Source organism: Theropithecus gelada, chromosome 4 (genome assembly GCF_003255815.1).
Source record: "Theropithecus gelada isolate Dixy chromosome 4, Tgel_1.0, whole genome shotgun sequence".
NCBI lineage: Eukaryota > Metazoa > Chordata > Mammalia > Primates > Cercopithecidae > Theropithecus > Theropithecus gelada.
The window spans coordinates 114,870,926-114,889,940 of NC_037671.1; the positions used below are offsets into that span (position 1 = coordinate 114,870,926).

At 45.4% G+C, this 19,015-nt stretch overlaps 1 protein-coding gene across 5 annotated transcripts in view; it reads right to left on the bottom strand.

The window, feature by feature from the left end:
- AKAP12 (A-kinase anchoring protein 12) overlaps positions 1 to 19,015 on the bottom strand; it is a 123,926-nt gene that overhangs the window by 15,820 nt on the left and 89,091 nt on the right. Inside the window, exon 1 of one of the 5 annotated variants that reach the window (XM_025381975.1) lies at positions 17,805 to 18,154. The exons of 3 other annotated variants lie outside the window; for them this stretch is intronic. In XM_025381975.1, coding sequence (XP_025237760.1) covers positions 17,805 to 17,829 — 25 coding nt within the window. In that variant the 5' untranslated portion in view covers positions 17,830 to 18,154. Of the gene's footprint in view, positions 1 to 1,810; positions 1,912 to 17,804; positions 18,155 to 19,015 lie in introns of those variants that run through there. One more of the 5 variants, XM_025381976.1, reaches the window with a different exon arrangement.

The window sequence follows — 19,015 nt, forward strand, 5'->3', positions numbered from 1 at the left end:
TCCCTCCACTCTTAAATCTGTGTTTCCATTGTAAACACTTCTGTTTCATCCTGAAAGGGCCGAAATGTTTATAGTCAAAACTAGGAAGATAAAGGTTCATGAACCAGCTGCCAGCAGGCAGAACAAAACAGCTATTGGGCTGGGCGCTATGGCTCACACCTGTAATCCCAGCATTTTGGGAGGCTGAAGCAGGTGGTTCACTTGAGGTCAGGAATTTGAGACCACGCTGGTCAAAGTGGTGAAACCCCATCTCTACTAAAAATACAAAAATTTAGCTGGGCGTGGTGGCGCATGCCTGTAGTCTCAGCTACTTGGGAGGCTGAGGCAGGAGAATCACTTGAACCTGGGAGGTGGAGGTTGCAGTGAGCCGAGATCACACTACCGCACTCCAGCCTGGGCGACTGCCATCAGTATCTAAGGTAGCTGGTACTGAACAGCTATTGATAGTTCAGTATAGCTTAACAATAATCAGATGTTCTCGTTATATAGAGTGAGTGAGTTATGAGATGAACACATAATAAAACGTATATAGAAAAATTTTAAGTTGTAGGCAGGGCGTGGTGGCTCACGCCTGTAATCCCAGCACTTTGGGAGGCTGAGGCGGGTGGATCACGAGGTCAGGAGATCGAGAACATCCTGGCTAACATGGTGAAACCCCAACTCTACTAAAAGTACGAAAAAAAAAAATTAGCTGGGCATGGTGGTGGGCGCCTGTAGCCCCAATTACTCAGGAGGCTGAGGCAGGAGAATGGTGTGAACCTGGGAGGTGGAGCCTGCAGTCAGCCGAGATCACACCACTGCACTCGAGCCTGGGTGACAAAGCGAGACTCCTCCGTCTCAAAAAGAAAAATAAAAATGTTAAGTTGTAACTGGTCAACTAGTCTGCAGTCTCTTTTGACCTAAGTAATCCTAAGAGCTACAATTGTCAGAACAATCTTCTGATGCCTCCGTGCTTTGTGCTTCGCCCTCATTTCGGCTTCCAGGTACCCTCTGTGCTGGGGCAATCTACACACTCCATACAAGGTACCTGCTAAGCAGGGCCTCCTAAAATACCGCTTCTATCACATCACCAGGCTGTCGACTTCTAATGGCTCCAGGGCCTAGAGAATAGTCTTCTAACCTACCTAGCCTGGCAGGTACCTATATGTGTACCCGTGCTGTTGAGATCCTGACCCCAAAACACATGCAATCGGGCTTGGAACCCGAATTGAATCATAGACCGCACTTCCCAGCCTGCCCCATCACTCGGCTCCACACTCCCCATGGTGCAGCCCAAGTGCTGAGGCCTGTTCCATTCTGTTCTGCGCCCCACACTCTGCCGGCCTCCAGGCCTCACAGTGAGGGCAACTTTGCTAAATCCTGGTGACTTTTTGAGGCCTGGGTTATCCTCGACCTGCCCTGCCGCCCACCTCCCCAGGTGACCGCAGCCACAGCCATGTCCACTCCAACCCCCTGACTCCCCTTTCAAGCCAGAATCTTCCGGGGGGTGTCCTCTGGGTGGCAGAAAGTGGGGCCCACCCTGGGGCATCCCTGGGGTTGCGCTGCGTGAAAGTGTTTCCCTCACATCTCCCTGTTGGAGGTAGGCTGCTATCGCAGAGCGTTTTGGCACCTGTGTCACGGGACCCAGAAAGGCCTTGCCCTTCTGGGGCTGGGGGCCTGGGGCAAGATCAAGGGCAGCAGGCAGCTCTGCAGCCTGGGCTGGGATGCCACGGTCGCAGGCTCTTCTCGACCTGTCCCTGTGCGCCTTGGCCAGTAGAGAGGCTTTCCCAAGCCTGGGACGGAAAGGAAGGAGGCTAGAAAACCCACACACCCATCTCGGGCCGGTCCTAAGGGACAGTTGGTGGCCCTCGGGATTCCGTGTCCGCCATCGCCGCGGGGCGAACGGCCGCTAGGGGGCACGTGCTACTCACTGCAGAGTTTACTCCACCAGGGCATGGCGCGCGCAGCCCGCCGGCAGGGGCAGCCCAACAGCGGCCCGCGAGGCCCAGCGCGCCCCTGCAGGCTGCCATAGCTCGCGAAAGCCTGGGCCCCGGGGCCTGCCGCTAACGTCACAAAGGACGCACCCTCCCCGCGCCCGGCGCCAGCCCTCGGCCTCCCAAGAAACCCCCGGGGATCCTGCGGACCGCCCCAGTGGGGTCTCTTCAAACCCAAGCCCGCTGAGGCCGAAAACCATCCTGCTAACCAACTGCCAAGCCGCTGCTGAACATCCCTGACACTTAATTTCAAAAAAAAAAAAAAAAAAAAAAAAAAAAAAAGGCCTCGAGGCCTGGCGCGGTGGCTCACGCCTGTAATCCCAGCACTTTGGGAGGCCAAAGCGGGCGAATCGCCTGAGGTCAGGAGTTCGAGACCAGCCTGGCCAACATGGTGAACCCCCATCTCTACTAAAAATACAAACAAATTAGCCGGGGGCGGCGGCACATGTCTGTAATTCCAGCTACTCGGAAGGCTGAGGCAGGAGAATCGGTTGCATCCGGGAGGCGGAGGTTGCAGTGAGCCGAGATCGTGCCACTGCATTCCAGCCTGGGAGACAGGGCAAGACTGTCTCAAAAACAAACAAACAAAGAAAAACAACACCCCAAAAAAACCCAAAAACAAACAAAAAGGACCTCGACAATGGAGAAATCTGGCAGGCACCACTTTAACCAAGGGATCAGACTTATCCTGGATAATGGAACAGATGCCATCGTGCTTCCTGATGTGAGGCACTCAGAAGAACAAGAATTCATCTTTGTAGCACTGCTGATCAAAATGTTTAACGGCATCTAATCACGAGGAAACAATCAGACAAATCTGCAATGAAGGACGTTCTGCAAAACAACTAGCCTGGCCTGAAATATCAATGTCACAGAAGGATGAAAATCAAGCAAAAACACAAAGGGGTTTTGTCTGGCAATGGCCAAGGCATGGCGGAATCTGCTTGTGGGTTTGGCTGGGTTGTAAAGAGCTTTAAGTTCTTGAGTATTAGCACAAGATTGAGGGTATCAGTCAAGTTCCCATTACAAAGCCAGCACTTATAGAGCCTTGCGGGATAGAAGGTGGAGCTCACCTGCTCCTACCAACTGGGACTTCAAAAATAGTCATCTGTGAGAATGCAGATGGACAGCCACTTGGAAGGACAGTCTACGGCTTCTTTTCATACTGAATATACTCTTACCATATGATCTGGCAATCATGCTCCCTGGTATTTGCCCAAATGAGCTGAAAATTTATGTCCACACAAAACATCTGCACACAGATGTTTACAGCAGCTTTATACATAAGTGCCAAAACTTGGAAGCAATCAGATGTCCTTCAATAGGTGAGTGGATAAAGTATGGTACATCCAGACAACGGAATATTATTCAGTACTAAAAAGAAATGAGTTGGCTGGGTGCAGTGGCTCATGCCTGTAATCCCAGCACTTTGGGAGGCCGAGGTGGGTGGATCGCGAGGTCATGAGTTCAAGACCAGCCTGGCCAAGATGGTGAAACCCCGTCTCTACTAAAAAAAGTACAAAAATTAGCCAGGCATGATGGTGGGCACCTGTAATCCCAGCTACTCGGAAGGCTGAGGCAGAGAATTGCTGGAACCCAGGAGGCGGGGCTTGCAGTGAGCTGAGATCGTGCCACTGCACTGTCCAGCCTGGGTAACAGAGCGAGACTCCATCTCAAAAAAGAAAAAAAAAGAAAGAAAGAAAAATTAGTTATCAGGCCATGAAAAGACATGGAGGGAACTTAAATATATATAGCTAAGCAAAAGAAGACACTCGGAGGAAGATACACAATATATGATTCCAACTATATGACATTCTGAAAAAGGCAAAACTATGGAGGCAGTAAAAAGAGCAGTAGTTGCCAGGGGCTGGGGGGAGGAAGGGATGAATACATGAAGCACAGATGATTTTTATGGCAGTGAAGCCATTCTACATGACGCTGTCATGGCGGGTACACATCATTATGTATTGGCCCAAACCCACAGAAAGTATGCCACCAAGAGTGAGCCCTAATGTAAACTTTGGACTTTGGGTGATAACCATGTATCAGTATAGGTTCATTGATTGTAACAAACAACCCATTCTGGTGGGGAATGTTGATAAGGGCTGGGGGAGGCTGTGTAGGTGATGGGGCAAGGGACACATGGGAATTCTTTGAACTCTCCACTCAATTTTGCTGTGAACCTGAAACTACTCTTAAAAATAGTCTGTTTTTAAAAACGGTCCTATGACTTGACCAACATCATATAGGTGTGTGGTATCTCAGGAGGGCCAAAGGCTGGCTGGGGAGTGCTTAGAGTGAGGGCACTGAAGGAGCAAAATACACAGTTTGTCTTTTTGAAAGAAAAGTCAATTTCATACCCTTTTAAAGCATAAACATACTTATTTTCCATAAATCATTATAACTTTTTATAGTTCACAAGCGCCACTTATGGCAAGAACAAGTATTTCGCTATGTCAACTCCTACACTTAGATGGAAAAACTGCTTTATGTCTAATGTGGACAGCAATTTGAATTCTATTTCAGTGTGAAAGGCAGAGTTTATTCATAGTTACAGTCATGCATCTTTTTGAAAAGGAAACAGTGCATACATCCTACCCACCCACTCATAGATAGCGATTCAAAAGATCACCCGATCATCACTTTACAACCATCAAAGTGAAAGCTGGATAAAGCAAGAATCAATGGTGCCAAAGTGCTAAATGGAGGAGAGGGGCAGGATGTTTACATGCTTATTGTTGAAAAGGAGGGAGAAACGCCCAATTCTACAGTGGAGAAATCGGACAACACCTTAACATCAGTCTACAAGGGACAGATGGACACTGCGTGCAATACCCTGAGAAGGACACAACATCACCTCTGCAGGATTCTGGCTTACAATGAGTAACCTACGGCCAGGTGCAGTGGCTCATGCCTGTAATCCCAGCACTTTGGGGGTGCGAGGTAGGCGGATCACCTCAAGTCAGGAGTTTGAGACCAGCCTGGCCAACATGGCGAAACCCAGTCTCTACTAAAAACACAAAAATTAGCCAGGCATGGTGGTGGGTGCCTGGAGTCCCAGCTACTCAGGAGGCTGAGGTGGGAGAATCGCTTAAACCCGGGAGGCGGAGGTTGCAGTAAACCGAGATCACACCACTGCACTTCAGCCTGGGCAAGGGAGCAAGACTCCGTCTTGCTCTCTTGAGAAAAAAAAAAGAATGAGTAACCTAAATTGATTTAGGCAAAAGAAACATCAAATAAAGAATGAGTAGAAATGGGGAGAGAACTTATGCTTTGAATATATCAAAGTCTAAAAGACAAAAGCTATAGAAGTCTTCCAGATTAAAAGAAACTAAAAAGACATGACAACACAAAATCTCTGACCCTAGGGTGGATCTTGGAATACAAAGAGGAATGCTTTAAAAGGGACATAATTAGATTAACTGACAAAATTAGAAGCAGATTATAGAAAAGTTCTGTAATAACTTAAATGTATGATATTGATAACCGTCAATATCTATACTATGGTTATGAAAGGGAATATCCCTATTCTTGGAAAATACACACTGAAATATTTAGGGGTAAAATGATGTATACAACTTACTTTCAAATGCTTCCCTAATTTTTTTTGAGACAAGGTGTCCCTCTGTCACTCAGGCAGGAGTACCATGGTGTCATCTTGGCTCACTGCAGCCTCCGTTTCCAGGGCTCAAGCGATTCTCCAGCCTCAGCCTCCCAAGTAGCTGGGAATACAGGCGTGAGTCACCAACGCCTGGCTAATTTTTGTATTTTTAGTAGACACAGGGGTTTCACCATGGCTGGCCTTGAACTCCTGAGCTCAAAGCAATCCTCCTCAGCCTCCCAAAGTGCTGGGATTACAGGTGTGAACCACTGTGCCCGGCCTTCTTCAGTGAATTTATTAATATATCTCATGCCTATGTGAGTTATAACAGAAACCTGTGGACTGAGGTTTGTTTTGTTTTCCAACAAAAAGAGAGTAAATATAGCAAGTTAGGGAAAATGTTGACAATATTCCACTATTTGGGTTAGGTGAACCCGAGTAAAGAGTATGGGTGTTCTATGTATTCATTTTAGTTTTCCAACTTTCTGAATGTTTACAGTTATCTTTTTGTTTTTTGTTTTTGATACAGAAACTCGCTCTTGTTGCCCAGCCTGGAGTGCAATGGCACGATCTCAGCTCACTGCAACCTCCGCCTCCCAGGTTCAAGCGATTCTTCTGTCCCAGCCTCCCAAGTAGCTGGGATTACAGGCGCCCACCCCCACGCCCAGCTAATTTTTTGTATTTTTAGTAGAGATGGGGTTTCACCATATTGGCCAGGCTGCTCTCGAACTCCTGACCTCGGGTGATCTACCCACCTCGGCCTCTCAAAGTGCTAGGATTACAGGCGCCCACCCCGAAGCCCAGCTAATTTTTTTATTTTTAGTAGAGATGGGGTTTCACCATGTTGGCCAGGCTGCTCTCGAACTCCTGACCTCGGGTGATCTACCTGCCTCGGCCTCTCAAAGTGCTGAGATTACAGGCGTGAGCCACCGGAACTGGCCTGAAGTTACTTTTTTTTTTTTTTAATCACTTGGAAGAATGCACTCGGAATTGCAGATAACTACTAAAAATTATAGAAAACAACAAAATGTAGAGTGATGATTTACTTGACCTGATTTTAGAGGAGGATATCAGATATTTCCTTCACATTACATACCATAATATAAATTTTATATTGTATTAAATAACAGGAAAACGAGTTAACTTTCTCCTACCGAAGAGAGAAAAAGAATTCAGGCAGAGGGGAAGAAAATGAAAGAGCAGAAGTTCTGGGGACAGACTGGTGTTTAAATTTTAGTTGTAACACTTACTAGCACTGGGCCCTTGCGCAAGTTTCCTAAAAATCTCTGTTCTTAGACATTTCTCCAAAGAAGACATACAAACAGCAAAGAAACATATGAAAACATTTTCAGCATCACTATCAGAGAAATGCAATTTAAAACCACAATCTTGCACCAGTCAGAATGGCTATTTTTTATTATTTATTTATTTTGAGACGGAGTCTCGCTCTGTCGGCTAGGCTGCAGTGTAATGGCGTGATCTCAGTTCACTGCAACCTCCGCCTCCTGGGTTCACGCAATTCTGTCTCAGCCTCCCGAGTAGCTGGGACTACAGTCGCACACCACTACGCCTGGCTAATTTTTATATTTTTAGTAGAGACGGGGTTTCACCATGTTAGCCAGGCTGGTCTCGAACTCCTGACCTCAGGTGATCCACCTGCCTCAGCCTCCCAAAGTGCTGGGATTATAGATGTGAGTCACTGCGCCTAGCCAGAATAGCTATTATTAAAAAGTCAAAAAACAGCAGATGTTGGCACAGATGTGGAGAAAAGGGAACGTGTATACATTGCCAGTGGGAATGTAAATTAGTAAGAGAGCTATAGAAAACACTATGGAGATTTCTCAAGGAACAAAAAATAGAACTACCATTCCACACAGCAATCCATTATTTGGCACCTACCCAAGAGAGATAAAATCAATTTATCAAAAAGATACATGTTTCTTGCAGCACTATTCACACTAGCAAAGTCATAGAACCAACCCAAGTGTCCAAAGTTTGACTGGATAAAGAAAACGTGGTCCACATACACCATGGAATATATGCAGCCATAAAAAAGAAAGAAATCATGTCCCTTGCAGCAACATGGAAGGATCTGGAGGCCATAAACCTAAGTAAAATAACTCAGAAAGTAAAATGCTGCGTATTCTCATAAATGGTAGTTAACCAATGAGTACACAGGGACATAAAGATGGAAATAATAGACACTGGGGACTCTAAAAGGGAGGGAAGGTGGGAAGGAAGTGAGCTTTGAAATATACTATTGAGTACAATGTTCACCACTCCCGTGATGGGTACACTAGAGCCCAAACTTCACCATTATGCATTATATCCATGTAACAAACCTATACATGTATCTCTGAAGCTAAACTAAAAATAAGGCCAGGTACAGCGGCTCACAGGGCTGTAATCCCAGCACTTTGAGAGGCCGAGGCAGGAGGATCACTTTGGGGTCAGGAGTCTGAGACCAGCTTTGGGCAACACGGTCAAACCCTGTCTCTACTAAAAATACAAAAGCTAGCTGGGTGTGGTGGTACATGCTTGTAATCCCAGCTACTTAGGAGGCTGAGGCAGGAGGATAGCTTGAACCTGCGAGGTGGAGGTTGCAATGAGTGGAGATCGTGCCACTGCACTCTAGCCTGGGTGACAGAGTGAGTCTCCATCTCAAAAAAAAAAAAAAAAAAGTGAAATAAAAAGAAAATGAAAATCTCTGTTCTTAGTGTCCTCACCTATAACATAAGTCGCTTACATTATAGGTGAGGACACTAAGGCTGGTTATGAGGATGACTTATCAGTTGGCTTTCTATAAAAATAAAACTTTAATTTTCATTACTTTTTGCCAATTCCAAACATAATCAGTATAAATTGTAGAAGACTTTAAAAACACAGAGAATAGGGAAAACTTTTCATAAGGACAACATCCAGATAATCACTATTTGTTTTGTTTTCTGAATAGAGTCTCCAAAACTAAGACCTAATTGCTGCAAAATTTGTTTTTCTGTCCCCATGGTTAGATAATGTCAAATCTTCACCATCACGCTTTGTCACAAACATTCCCGAGTAGAAAATCATTGTCCAAATGCCTGAATGAGTTTTGGACAGAAGAGGGCAGTATTGAACAGCTTTCAGCTCTGCTGAACCAGAAAGCTCTTGATTTTCACGACCAGAAGTCACTGAAAATCACATACAAAAAGTTGAAGACCGGGTGCGGTGGCTCACGTCTGTAACCCCAGCACTCTGGGAGGCCGAGGCGGGTGCATCATGAGGTCAGGAGATTGAGACCATCCTGGCTAACACGGAGAAACCCTGTCTCTTAGTAAAAATTAGCCAAACATGGTGGCGGACTCCTTTAGTTCCAGGAGGCTGAGGCAGGAGAATGGCGTGAACCCGGGTGGTGGAGCTTGCAGTGGAGATCCTACCACTGCACTCCAGCCTGGGTGACAACTATTCCATCTAAAAAAAAAAAAAAAAAAAAAAAAAAATTGAGATGTACTCTTTTTTGTTTTTTTTTTTGAGACGGAGTCTTGCTCTGTTGCCCAGGCTGGAGTATAATGGCGTGATCTCGGCTCTCTGCAGCCTCTGCCTCCAGTGTTCCAGCGATTCTCCTGTCTCAGCCTCCTGCGAAGCTGGGACTACAGGTGCCCGCCACCACACCCGGCTAATTTTTGTATTTTTAGTAGAGACAGGGTTTCGCCATGTTGGCCAGGCTGGTCTTGAACTACTGCCTCAGGTGATCCACCTGCCTCGGCCTCCTAAAGTGTTGGGATTACAGGCATGAGCCACCGCGCCCAGCCAAGATGCACTTTCAAATCCTGTAAAGTTGAATGTGACATTGTGCCTATTTTTAACACCTTGACTTCCAACATCAACATTTCAAGGGGAGAAAAGAGGCACATAGTATGTCTCGAGTTAACTCCCTATCTTCTAGTTTTCTTTATTTGCACCATGTAAAGATGCAGATCCCTTTTCTGTTTTTGTAGAGATGGAGGATCTCGCTATGTTGCCCAGGCTGGTCTTGAACTTCTGGCCTCAAGCGATCCTCCCACCTCAGCCTCCCAAAGTGCTGGGATCACAGACATAAGCCACAGAGCCTGGCCAGATGCAGGTCCTTTACCTCAAGTATGGCTCAAAGGTGGCCGGGACCCTTCTTCCTGTGCTGGCCTCCCCCTCCTTATCTCCTTCACTTTTTTTTGCTTTCCCCAGCCCAACTGTACAGGATACACCAAAATCACCCCCATATTTCCCAGTTTCTTGCTGCTGGTAAAGATTGCCAAACAAGACCATCATCATTCCCTTCTAGTTTGTGGCTAGCAGAAACCTTTGAAAAAAAAAAATTTTTTTTTTTTTGAGACACAGTCTTGCTACGTTGTCCAGGCTAGAGTGTGGTGGTGTGATCTCGAATCACTGCAGCCTCCACCTCCTGGGTTCAAGCAATTTTCTTGCCTCAGTCTCCCGAGTAGCTGGGACCACAGGCGCTCGCCACCATGCCTAGCTGATTTTTTATTTTTAGTAGAGACGGAGTTTCGCCATGTTGGCCAGGTTGGTCTCAAACTCCTGACCTCAGGTGATCCGCTAGCCTCGGCCTCCCAAAGTGCTGGGATTACAGGCGTGAGCCACTGCACCTGGCCTGAGAAAGTATTTTTACGTGCTCCCTGCATGCTGGTTGTGAATGAGTTAAAGATTGCAGCTTAGTGAGCACAGTGGGAGGCTGTTAAATGCATTATAAAACAGTCTAAAAGATGTGGGGGCAGCAGGCAGGAGAGGCTCAGACCAGAGGCTCAACCCACTCCCAATGCTGGGAGTGAAGGGAGTAAGTGATTGATAAGAGGCCTCTAAAAATAATGGAGGGGGCTTCCAGGACAGGCAGCCAGTGCTCACCCATGCAGGCCTGGCACAGTGGAATCCATTCACAGCCACACGTCATCACAGCCTTCTGTTAGGGCGCTTCTTTTAATTCAAAACTCCTACGGAATTTTCATCTGCCTTAGCTTTGTCTGACTGGCTACAAAGAGGAAGATCAGAAAGCTCCATCTTTGATTTGGGATCACTGATATGGGGATGTACTTTTTGGTGCCCCTAAAACCTCCTTTGATTTTGGAGTGGCCTTTTCCACACAATGTAGGTTTTTTTTTTTTTTTTTTTTTTTTGAGACAGAGTCTCGCTCTGTCGCCCAGGCTGGAGTGCGGTGGCCGGATCTCAGCTCACTGCAAGCTCCACCTCCCGGGTTCACGCCATTCTCCTGCCTCAGCCTCCCGAGTAGCTGGGACTACAGGCACCTGCCACCTCGCCCGGCTAGTTTTTTGTATTTTTTTAGTAGAGACGGGGTTTCACCATGTTAGCTAGGATGGTCTCGATCTCCTGACCTCAGGATCCGCCCGTCTCGGCCTCCCAAAGTGCTGGGATTACAGGCGTGAGCCACCGCGCCCGGCCTCCACACAATGTAGTTTTTAAACTCATGTGTGACTGAATGATCCCGCTGTTTTTAAACACGCGGCTATCCACCCAAGTCTCTCCGATGCCCAGAAAGCCCAATCGTGGTGCTCACGTACTCACTGGTGCTGAGGTTCAGTTAGAAACAACTCCAGCATCCCACTAGGTCACCAAGATGGCCAAAATGTTAAAGGGAGTGGTCGGTGTGCCCCCTGTAGAAGCCTCTGGAGCCCGAATTCATAGGCACCTCCGTCTTTGTACTGTCCTGTTAGTCACTGGTCTTTTCCCACCCTGTAGACACTTCAAAAGGCAGGAAAAAAGACTAATCCTTCCAACAGGCTACACACCCATGTGTGATACATGTCTTGATTGACAGGTCTTTCGACATCAATCATTAGTGAAACAACATCATCCATGCCTTGTTTCTCAAGAGAGTATTACTACAGAAACCAGATATTTCTATGCCCTTCTTCTGGGTGGAGACACCTAATCACACGCTTGTGTGAGACAGGGTCAACATGCTGAAAATATTACTTGGAAAAGATAAGATAATTTTAAAGAAGCTGTAGAAAGAGCTTTCATTCACTTAATTTTCTGAATATACCCAAGAAGGAGGGATCTCTGCATGGATATAGTGCATATAAGACACAGGGCTGGGCCGGGCATGGTGGCTCACCTCTGTAATTCCAGCACTTTGGGAGGCCAAGGCAGGTGGATCACAGGGTCAGGAGATCGAGACCATCCTGGCTAACATGATGAAACCCCATCTCTACTAAAAACACAAAAATTTAGCCGGGTGTGGTGGCGGGCACCTGTAATCCCAGCTACTCAGGAGACTGAGGCAGGAGAATCATTTGAACCTGGGAGGTGGAGGTTGCACTGAGCTAAGATCATGCCACTGCACTCCAGCCTGGCGAAAGAGCGAGACTCTGTCTCAAAAATAAATAAATAAATAAATAAAGACGTAGGGTTAGACATGCTACTCAGTAGGGTCCCAGCTGCTTGGGAGGCTGAGGCAGGAGGATCGTTGAGCCCAGGAGTTCCAGGCTGCAGTGATCTATGATCATGCTACTGTACTCCAAAACAAAACTTTTAAAAAGATGAAGTAAAAATAAAGACTGGATACGGATGAAGCTACTTCATGCTACAACATTCCGGAAGGAAAAATAACTTGAAGTTACCACTGCCAAGACCTTGGGTAGGCTTTTTGCTTTATGTTTTTCTAAGATAAATTAAAGTTATTCTTAATAAGTGTGGAAAGTGAAATAGAGAACAAAAGATACCTTCTGGAGTGAACACCTTTCACCCTATTTTTAAGAGTATAAACTATCCTCAATTACTACATTATAAAAAAATTATAACACGTTTAATAATAACAAACAGCTTGTTTTAAAATTTAAAATTTTAAAATTTTAAACAGCTTTGTCATAACAAACCACTTTGAGGTTAAAAAAAAAAGGTCTATGGAATATTAATGGAGTCAAATAAATGTGAAAATATATGAAAAGTTGCATCTTTAGTGATGTAGTAAGAAACCAAAACTTGAAATCATTTCTTGTACAAAAATCTCACTTTGGCCAAGAATTACTGAAGTGTTTCACACTGAGGTGTTACCTGCTATTAACCTAGGTTTGTCTCCAGATAAATGGTCTGTGAATCCCAGTTTATCAAATCAATGTCCAGGTCTATAATGTGTATGTGCAAATACACATTTTCCTTTAGAAAATATCCATAATCGCCGGGCGCGGTGGCTCAAGCCTGTAATCCCAGCACTTTGGGAGGCCGAGACGGGCGGATCACGAGGTCAGGAGATCGAGACCATCCTGGCTAACACAGTGAAACCCCGTCTCTACTAAAAAATACAAAAAACTAGCTGGGCGAGGTGGCGGGCGCCTGTAGTCCCAGATACTCGGGAGGCTGAGGCAGGAGAATGGCGTGAACCCAGGAGGCAGAGCTTGCAGTGAGCTGAGATCCGGCCACTGCACTCCAGCCTAGGCAAGATAGCCAGACTCCGCCTCAAAAAAAAAAAAAAAAAAAAAAAAGAAAATATCCATAATCTCCCCGTCCCCAAAGCTGCAAAGGCTCCATGATCCCAAGAAGGGCTAAGCTACAGTGGTCCCTGCTGGCTCTGCGCTCCCTGTCCCCAAGCTCCATATAATGTAGAGACGGCCCACGTGTTCAAAACCTGGAGCATCGTCTTTCTTTTCTCACTTTTCCAAATACTTAGCGACTAAGAGAGAAATTATACATTGCTTTCTTTTACTTTAGAGGCTTAAAAGAAGAAAAAAACATAAAGGAATATGTTGATTACATATTACAAAATGTTACTGTTTTTATCCAAACCTTAGCTATCAGGTTTCAGTGACACCACCACCATCATTTTTTGTTGAGAAAAAGAAGTACGATATTGCAGAAACGACATGTTCATTTTTCAGGCTTAGTCTCACCAGCGCTCCGCATCCCCAGGCACATCAGAACGGCTTACAGTGACATCTGGAACTAGTTATCTTTCCCCCAAGATTCGTAGCATTGTCCTGGAATTTTTCCAGGAATTCTCTGCATTCTAAGTCCATCCCTTATATGCTACACACCCAACTTCCCTTGTTCTAAAGCTCATTAACCAGAAAACCTCCAAGCGGAGATACATTCAAATTCATAGAAGCAAAAATCCCATACAGAAGCATATAGGTGACATCATCATTGGACCTGGTGTTTTTTTTGGGGGGTGGGGTGGGGACAGGGTCTTGCTCTGTTGCTCAGGCTGGAATACAGTGGCACAAGTGATCCTCCTACCTCAGCTTCCTAAGTAACTGGGACTACAGGCACGGGCCACATTGCCCAGCTAAATTTTAAATTTTTTTTAGAGAGGAGGTCTCCCCTATGTTGACCATGCTGGTCTCGAACTCCTGGACTCAAGCGATCCGCCTGCCTTGGCCTCCCAAAGTGCTGAGATTACAGGCATAAACCACAGGGTCCAGCCCCAATCCCTGGTTTTTATATTGATGTTTCACGATCCCTTAAACATCTGAGCGGGCATGTAAGAATGTGGACGTCACTAACACAAGTATTAGCATCTTCACAACAAGAAAGAGGTCTTTTGCAAGGTACTCTACAGTTATGCCCTTACTAGCTGTGAAACCTTGGGTAATTATCAAATCATGAGAAACTTGCTTTCGCGATAGAAACGGGGTTACAGAACCACTTTTTGCAGGATTATTGTGAGGAATACGTGATAATGTCCACAAAGTGCTGAGAAACACCTGCCAGACTAGGCGCTCAGGAAGTGGTAGTTATTCATCTAGCAGTTGTGAAAGTATCAATTTCGTGTCTCCAAAGTCTCTTGACAAGGAATCTGTCTCCATAGCAGATGGGAAACACCCATGTGCGAGGTATTTTTTTTCTCTTGTAAAAATTATTTGCATCAGGAAGTGCATTATAAATAATCTAGAACTAACACGAATGTTGATTCTTCCCCAGTTTCTACTTTAAAGAATAATGTCCCTATTTCTCATGATACTTGACAGTTTGCAATATATCAGTATTATCAGTGTCAGTAATGTGGGTGACTTAGAGAAAACAGAAAAGGTACTTGCTTAATTTAAAAAGCATTTTTTTTTTTTTTGGCCGGGCGTGGTGGCTCACGCTTGTAATCCCAGCATTTTGGGAGGCTGAGGCAGGGTGGATCACCTGAAGTCAGGAGTTCAAGACCAGCCTGGCCAACATGGCAAAACCTTGTCTCTACTAAAAATACAAACATTAGTGGGGCGTGGTGGCGGGCGCCTGTAATCCCAGCTACTCGGCAGGCTCACGCAGGGAGAATTGCTTGAACCTGGGAGGTGGAGGTTGCAGTGAGCTGAGATCACGCCACTGCACTCCAGCCTGGGTGACAGAGTGAGACTTCATCTCAAAAAAAAAAAAAAAAAAGGGATTTTTTTTGCTGGCATGCCATTTACAGTTGAGTGGGGAAGGGGATGATCATCGTGTCACATCACTTATTCCTTGTTTCTAAGCTAACTTATTGCAAATGAGATGTGAGAGAAAGAGACCCCAAGAATGGCAACAGTATGTAATGTGAATAAGCAATCACTTCATAATTCAATTTCCACTGCATTCATTTTAGTGGTTTGTGTAAACTGGGTTGTGTGTGTCGGGGGGGGGGGGGGGGGGGGGATAATAGTATTAAGTGATAGCTTTTCCTTACTTTCAGAAATGCAAACTGATTCCTAAGTAGTTCCTATAAAATGCCATCAGTCCCGTTAATAAATGGTAAAATTTAAACACACGCCTCCTAAAATAACATAGTGCTAAAGAGAACTACAATAACCTTCTATCGTATTTAAGTGAGTAATCCCAAAGACGCAAGAGACCTTTCAGATTGCACTAAACCTTACTGTCAATTTTTTTTTTTTTTTTTTTGAGGCAGAGTCTCCTTCTGTTAACCGGGCTGCAGGGCAGTGGCACAATCTCGGCTCACTGCAACCTCTGCCTCCCGGGTTCAAGCAATTCTTTCTGCCTCAGCCTCCTGAGTAGCTGGGATCACAGGTGCACACCACCATGCCCGGTTAATTTCTGTATTTTTAGTAGAGACAAGGTTTCACCATGATGGTCAGGCTAGTCTCGTACTCGTGACCTCATGATCCTCCCGCCTCAGCCTCCCAAAGTGCTGGGATTACAGGCGTGAGCCACCACGCCCGGCCACCTTACTGTCAATTTTTAAAGCCCTCATGGCTTTTCAAGATTCTGAACAACTATTTAAAGATGATGATTATGAATCTTCTCCATCAGAATAACTTGCGGAGGAAAAACAGCTGAAACTCCCTTTCATTTTTACTTCTTCCAGTACATAAGATTTCTTGCTGTTAAATTTTTGGAGTTAAGATTTTCTCTGCACTTTCTTATTACCAGGAAAAAGTGCAAAATTTTGCCACATCCTCCATACCCACACTGTAAGAAAAGTAAATTCAGAAAGCAATAGAGTCAATTATCTGATTTTGCCTTAAAAATTAGTCCTTCCCACTATTTCCATTCATTTATCCTTCCATTGGGGTTATCTGAGCCAACTATTAAAGGCCCCCTCAAGTGTTCCAAGTTTATTAACCTTTAATGACTGCTAAAACTTTAGACCACCTTCTTTTACCATAGGAATCTCAGTATGCGACTAACTGAATGGTGAATATAATAAAAATCATATTGTACCCAAAAAGTACTCAGAAAAGTCACGATCTCAGAAGCACCACCCCGAGCTGTGACTCCCTACAATACACATTTGCATATTCCATTCATAGAAAAATTAATGATTCGGGGAAAAAAAATGGAGATTTTCGTGTTTTAAATTTTTCATTTTGTACAGTCTGTTCACTAATAGTTTCGAGATATGGCATAAACTTTCAAGCTGGGTAAATGGTAGAAAGGTTAGCCAGGTCAACTTGGGGGGCAAATTTTAAGGAAATCTCAAAGAAAACAAGCTAATCTATAGGAAGTGAGAGATAATTTTAGTATTGCTGAACTTTCACATTCTTTTAAATTACACAGGAGCGCATGGCTTTGCAGGAGCAGTTGCACTGAGAAAATTTTAAGTCCTAGAAATTCTATAGTTGCTTTAAAAAAAAAACAAACATGTAGGCCAGGTGCGGTGGCTCATGCCTATAATCCCAGCACTTTGGGAGACTGAGGCAGGCAGATCACGAGGTCAAGAGATCGAGACCATCCTGGCCAACTTGGTGAAACCCTGGTTCTACTAAAAATACAAAATTAGCTGGGCTTGGTGTGCGCCTGTAACCCCAGCTACTCGGGAGGCTGAGGCAGGAGAATCGCTTGAACCTGGGAGGCGGAGGTTGCAGTGAGCCGAGATCGAGCCACTGCACTCCATTACGGCGAAAGAGCAAGACTCCATCTCAAAACAAAAACAAAAATAAAAACAAAAGTAGATTTGGCAGCAATGATCACAAATATTTAAAGAAGTGCTGTTCCTATAAAGTTAAATTTGCAAATGCAGTTTAATTTTCTTGATGAGAGGAAGAGAAAATAAGCAAGTGAGGCCACAGTACAATGGCATAAGACTATCAAGTCAAGTTAGAGGAGCCGTAAGGGCATTCTAAAAGTTTCATGCATAGAAGTTATTGGCTAGAAGTAGGCATTCAATATTATAATTCATACGACCAAATTCCTAGAAAGTAAGCTAAAGAAACATACTTTTTAAATACTATTTGTTGCTTACATAGTGTTGCTTCCTAGCCACCAATTTTATAATAACTATGGCTTTATTAAAACCACCACTTAAAGCAGAGCTTAAATGTTAGTCCCCTAAACCACCCAGTGTACCTTTATTCAAAGTTCCTAGTAAACAAGTCAAAATGCAAACACTTGTAATTTGCCCAGAAGAGGAAAGTGTTTGGTCTACGACTACGGCAAGAGATTAAGCTTTCACAACTTATTTTCAAGTTCACATACATCTGACATATTTCTATTCAGTCGGCTGCTGCTGTTCCTCTCCACATCCCTGTCTCCCTAAGGGAAAGGTACAACCCCGAAGAAAATATACTGAAAGTCTCCCATAGGCACAGCCAAGAAGAGTCCAGCTCAGCCAAAAACGAAAAGCTGAGATTGTTTGATTCTTGCTGAGCCCAAGAGAGAATGTTCTTCTGATGAAAAACTCAGCACACGGAGAGAAATAAATGCCAGTAACGGTCCAGTCACTGACCTCCCGGGCTCCCCACCAAACGCGCATTCGACGGAAGAAAGCCCTTTTCGTGCCCCGTGCCTGCCGTCCGGGAAGGACACAAGCGACCTGACCTGTGCCTTACCTGTGATGGTGATGGTCCCCAGCATACTTTAAGTAGCACTACTGTACAGGAGATCAGCTTAGCGGGTCCCTGCCCTCTCCAGCAGACGCCTCGTCTCCTTCCTGCCAACCCCGGGTGGTCTCGGTGGGATCAGAGCGGACTGAGCGCCCAGCCACTCCCGGAGGATCAGGGAGAACAGGAGGTGCCCTCGGAGCTGCCGCAGCGAAAAGCGGAGCGCGGATGCATTTCCCCAGATAATTATAGGCGGACCCCCACCCACGCCCCCACCCAGCCACCCACACGCGGGCTGGCGCTGGCCCCTCCCTTGCTGCGCTCCATGACTTCGGGAGCGCAAACTTCCCGGCCCGGGCTGCACAAGCAGGGGTCACGTGCTTCACCTTAAAGCCCTCCCCCAAGCTGGGCTCTGTGAGTGGTCAGCGGGCTCTGCAGAGTCCCGGGAGGGTTTAAAGGGTGCTGGGCATGAGTACGACGCTGGAGCGGCCGCATTGGATCTAAACGGTTACCTCATTCCTGGCACCGATTTACTAATACTTCTGTATCTCAGCTTTTTAAATCATTTCAAGGAAATAGCCACACAGACATCAAATTCTCCCTCCATTTTAAAGACTGCATTCTGCATCCCTCTGTTTGTTTAAAGATTGGTGTGGTGCAAAACACCTCCCTTCTTGGCATCTGTAGCATTTTATATTTTCACCATCTGTGTCTTACACATACACACGCGTTGCACTGATCTGAGGATTGGCAACTCTCAGTAGTGCTGTTTCCTGAACTCCTTCTTTGAGACGGGCTGTTAGAAGTGAACTTGTTCCTTCTAACAAGTGCTATCTTCAACGCTTGACCAAGGTAACTTTTCAAAAGCAGACTTGAGCATGAGGTCTTTTTCTAAATGGCAGAAGTTAGCTCATCTTTTAGATCAAACTACGCCATGTTCCAATTTTTAGACACGATCACATCTCTAACATGCAAGCACACACCTCGGAATTCAAAGCCTATGTTAAAAGTTCCGAAGATTTCAGGCAGCCCTAGAGCACTTCAGTTCTTTCTCATTGAAGCTTCAGGTTTGTTCTTTGCAAAGACATAAGTGACGAATGAGTTGGTGTAGTCTCACAATTTTAATACACTTTTTTTGTACGCCAATTTTTTGTTAGGGTAGGTCCTTTAGGTCCCCTGGGTTTGTTCTCTTCTTTCATCCTTTCCTTATTTCATGCCTT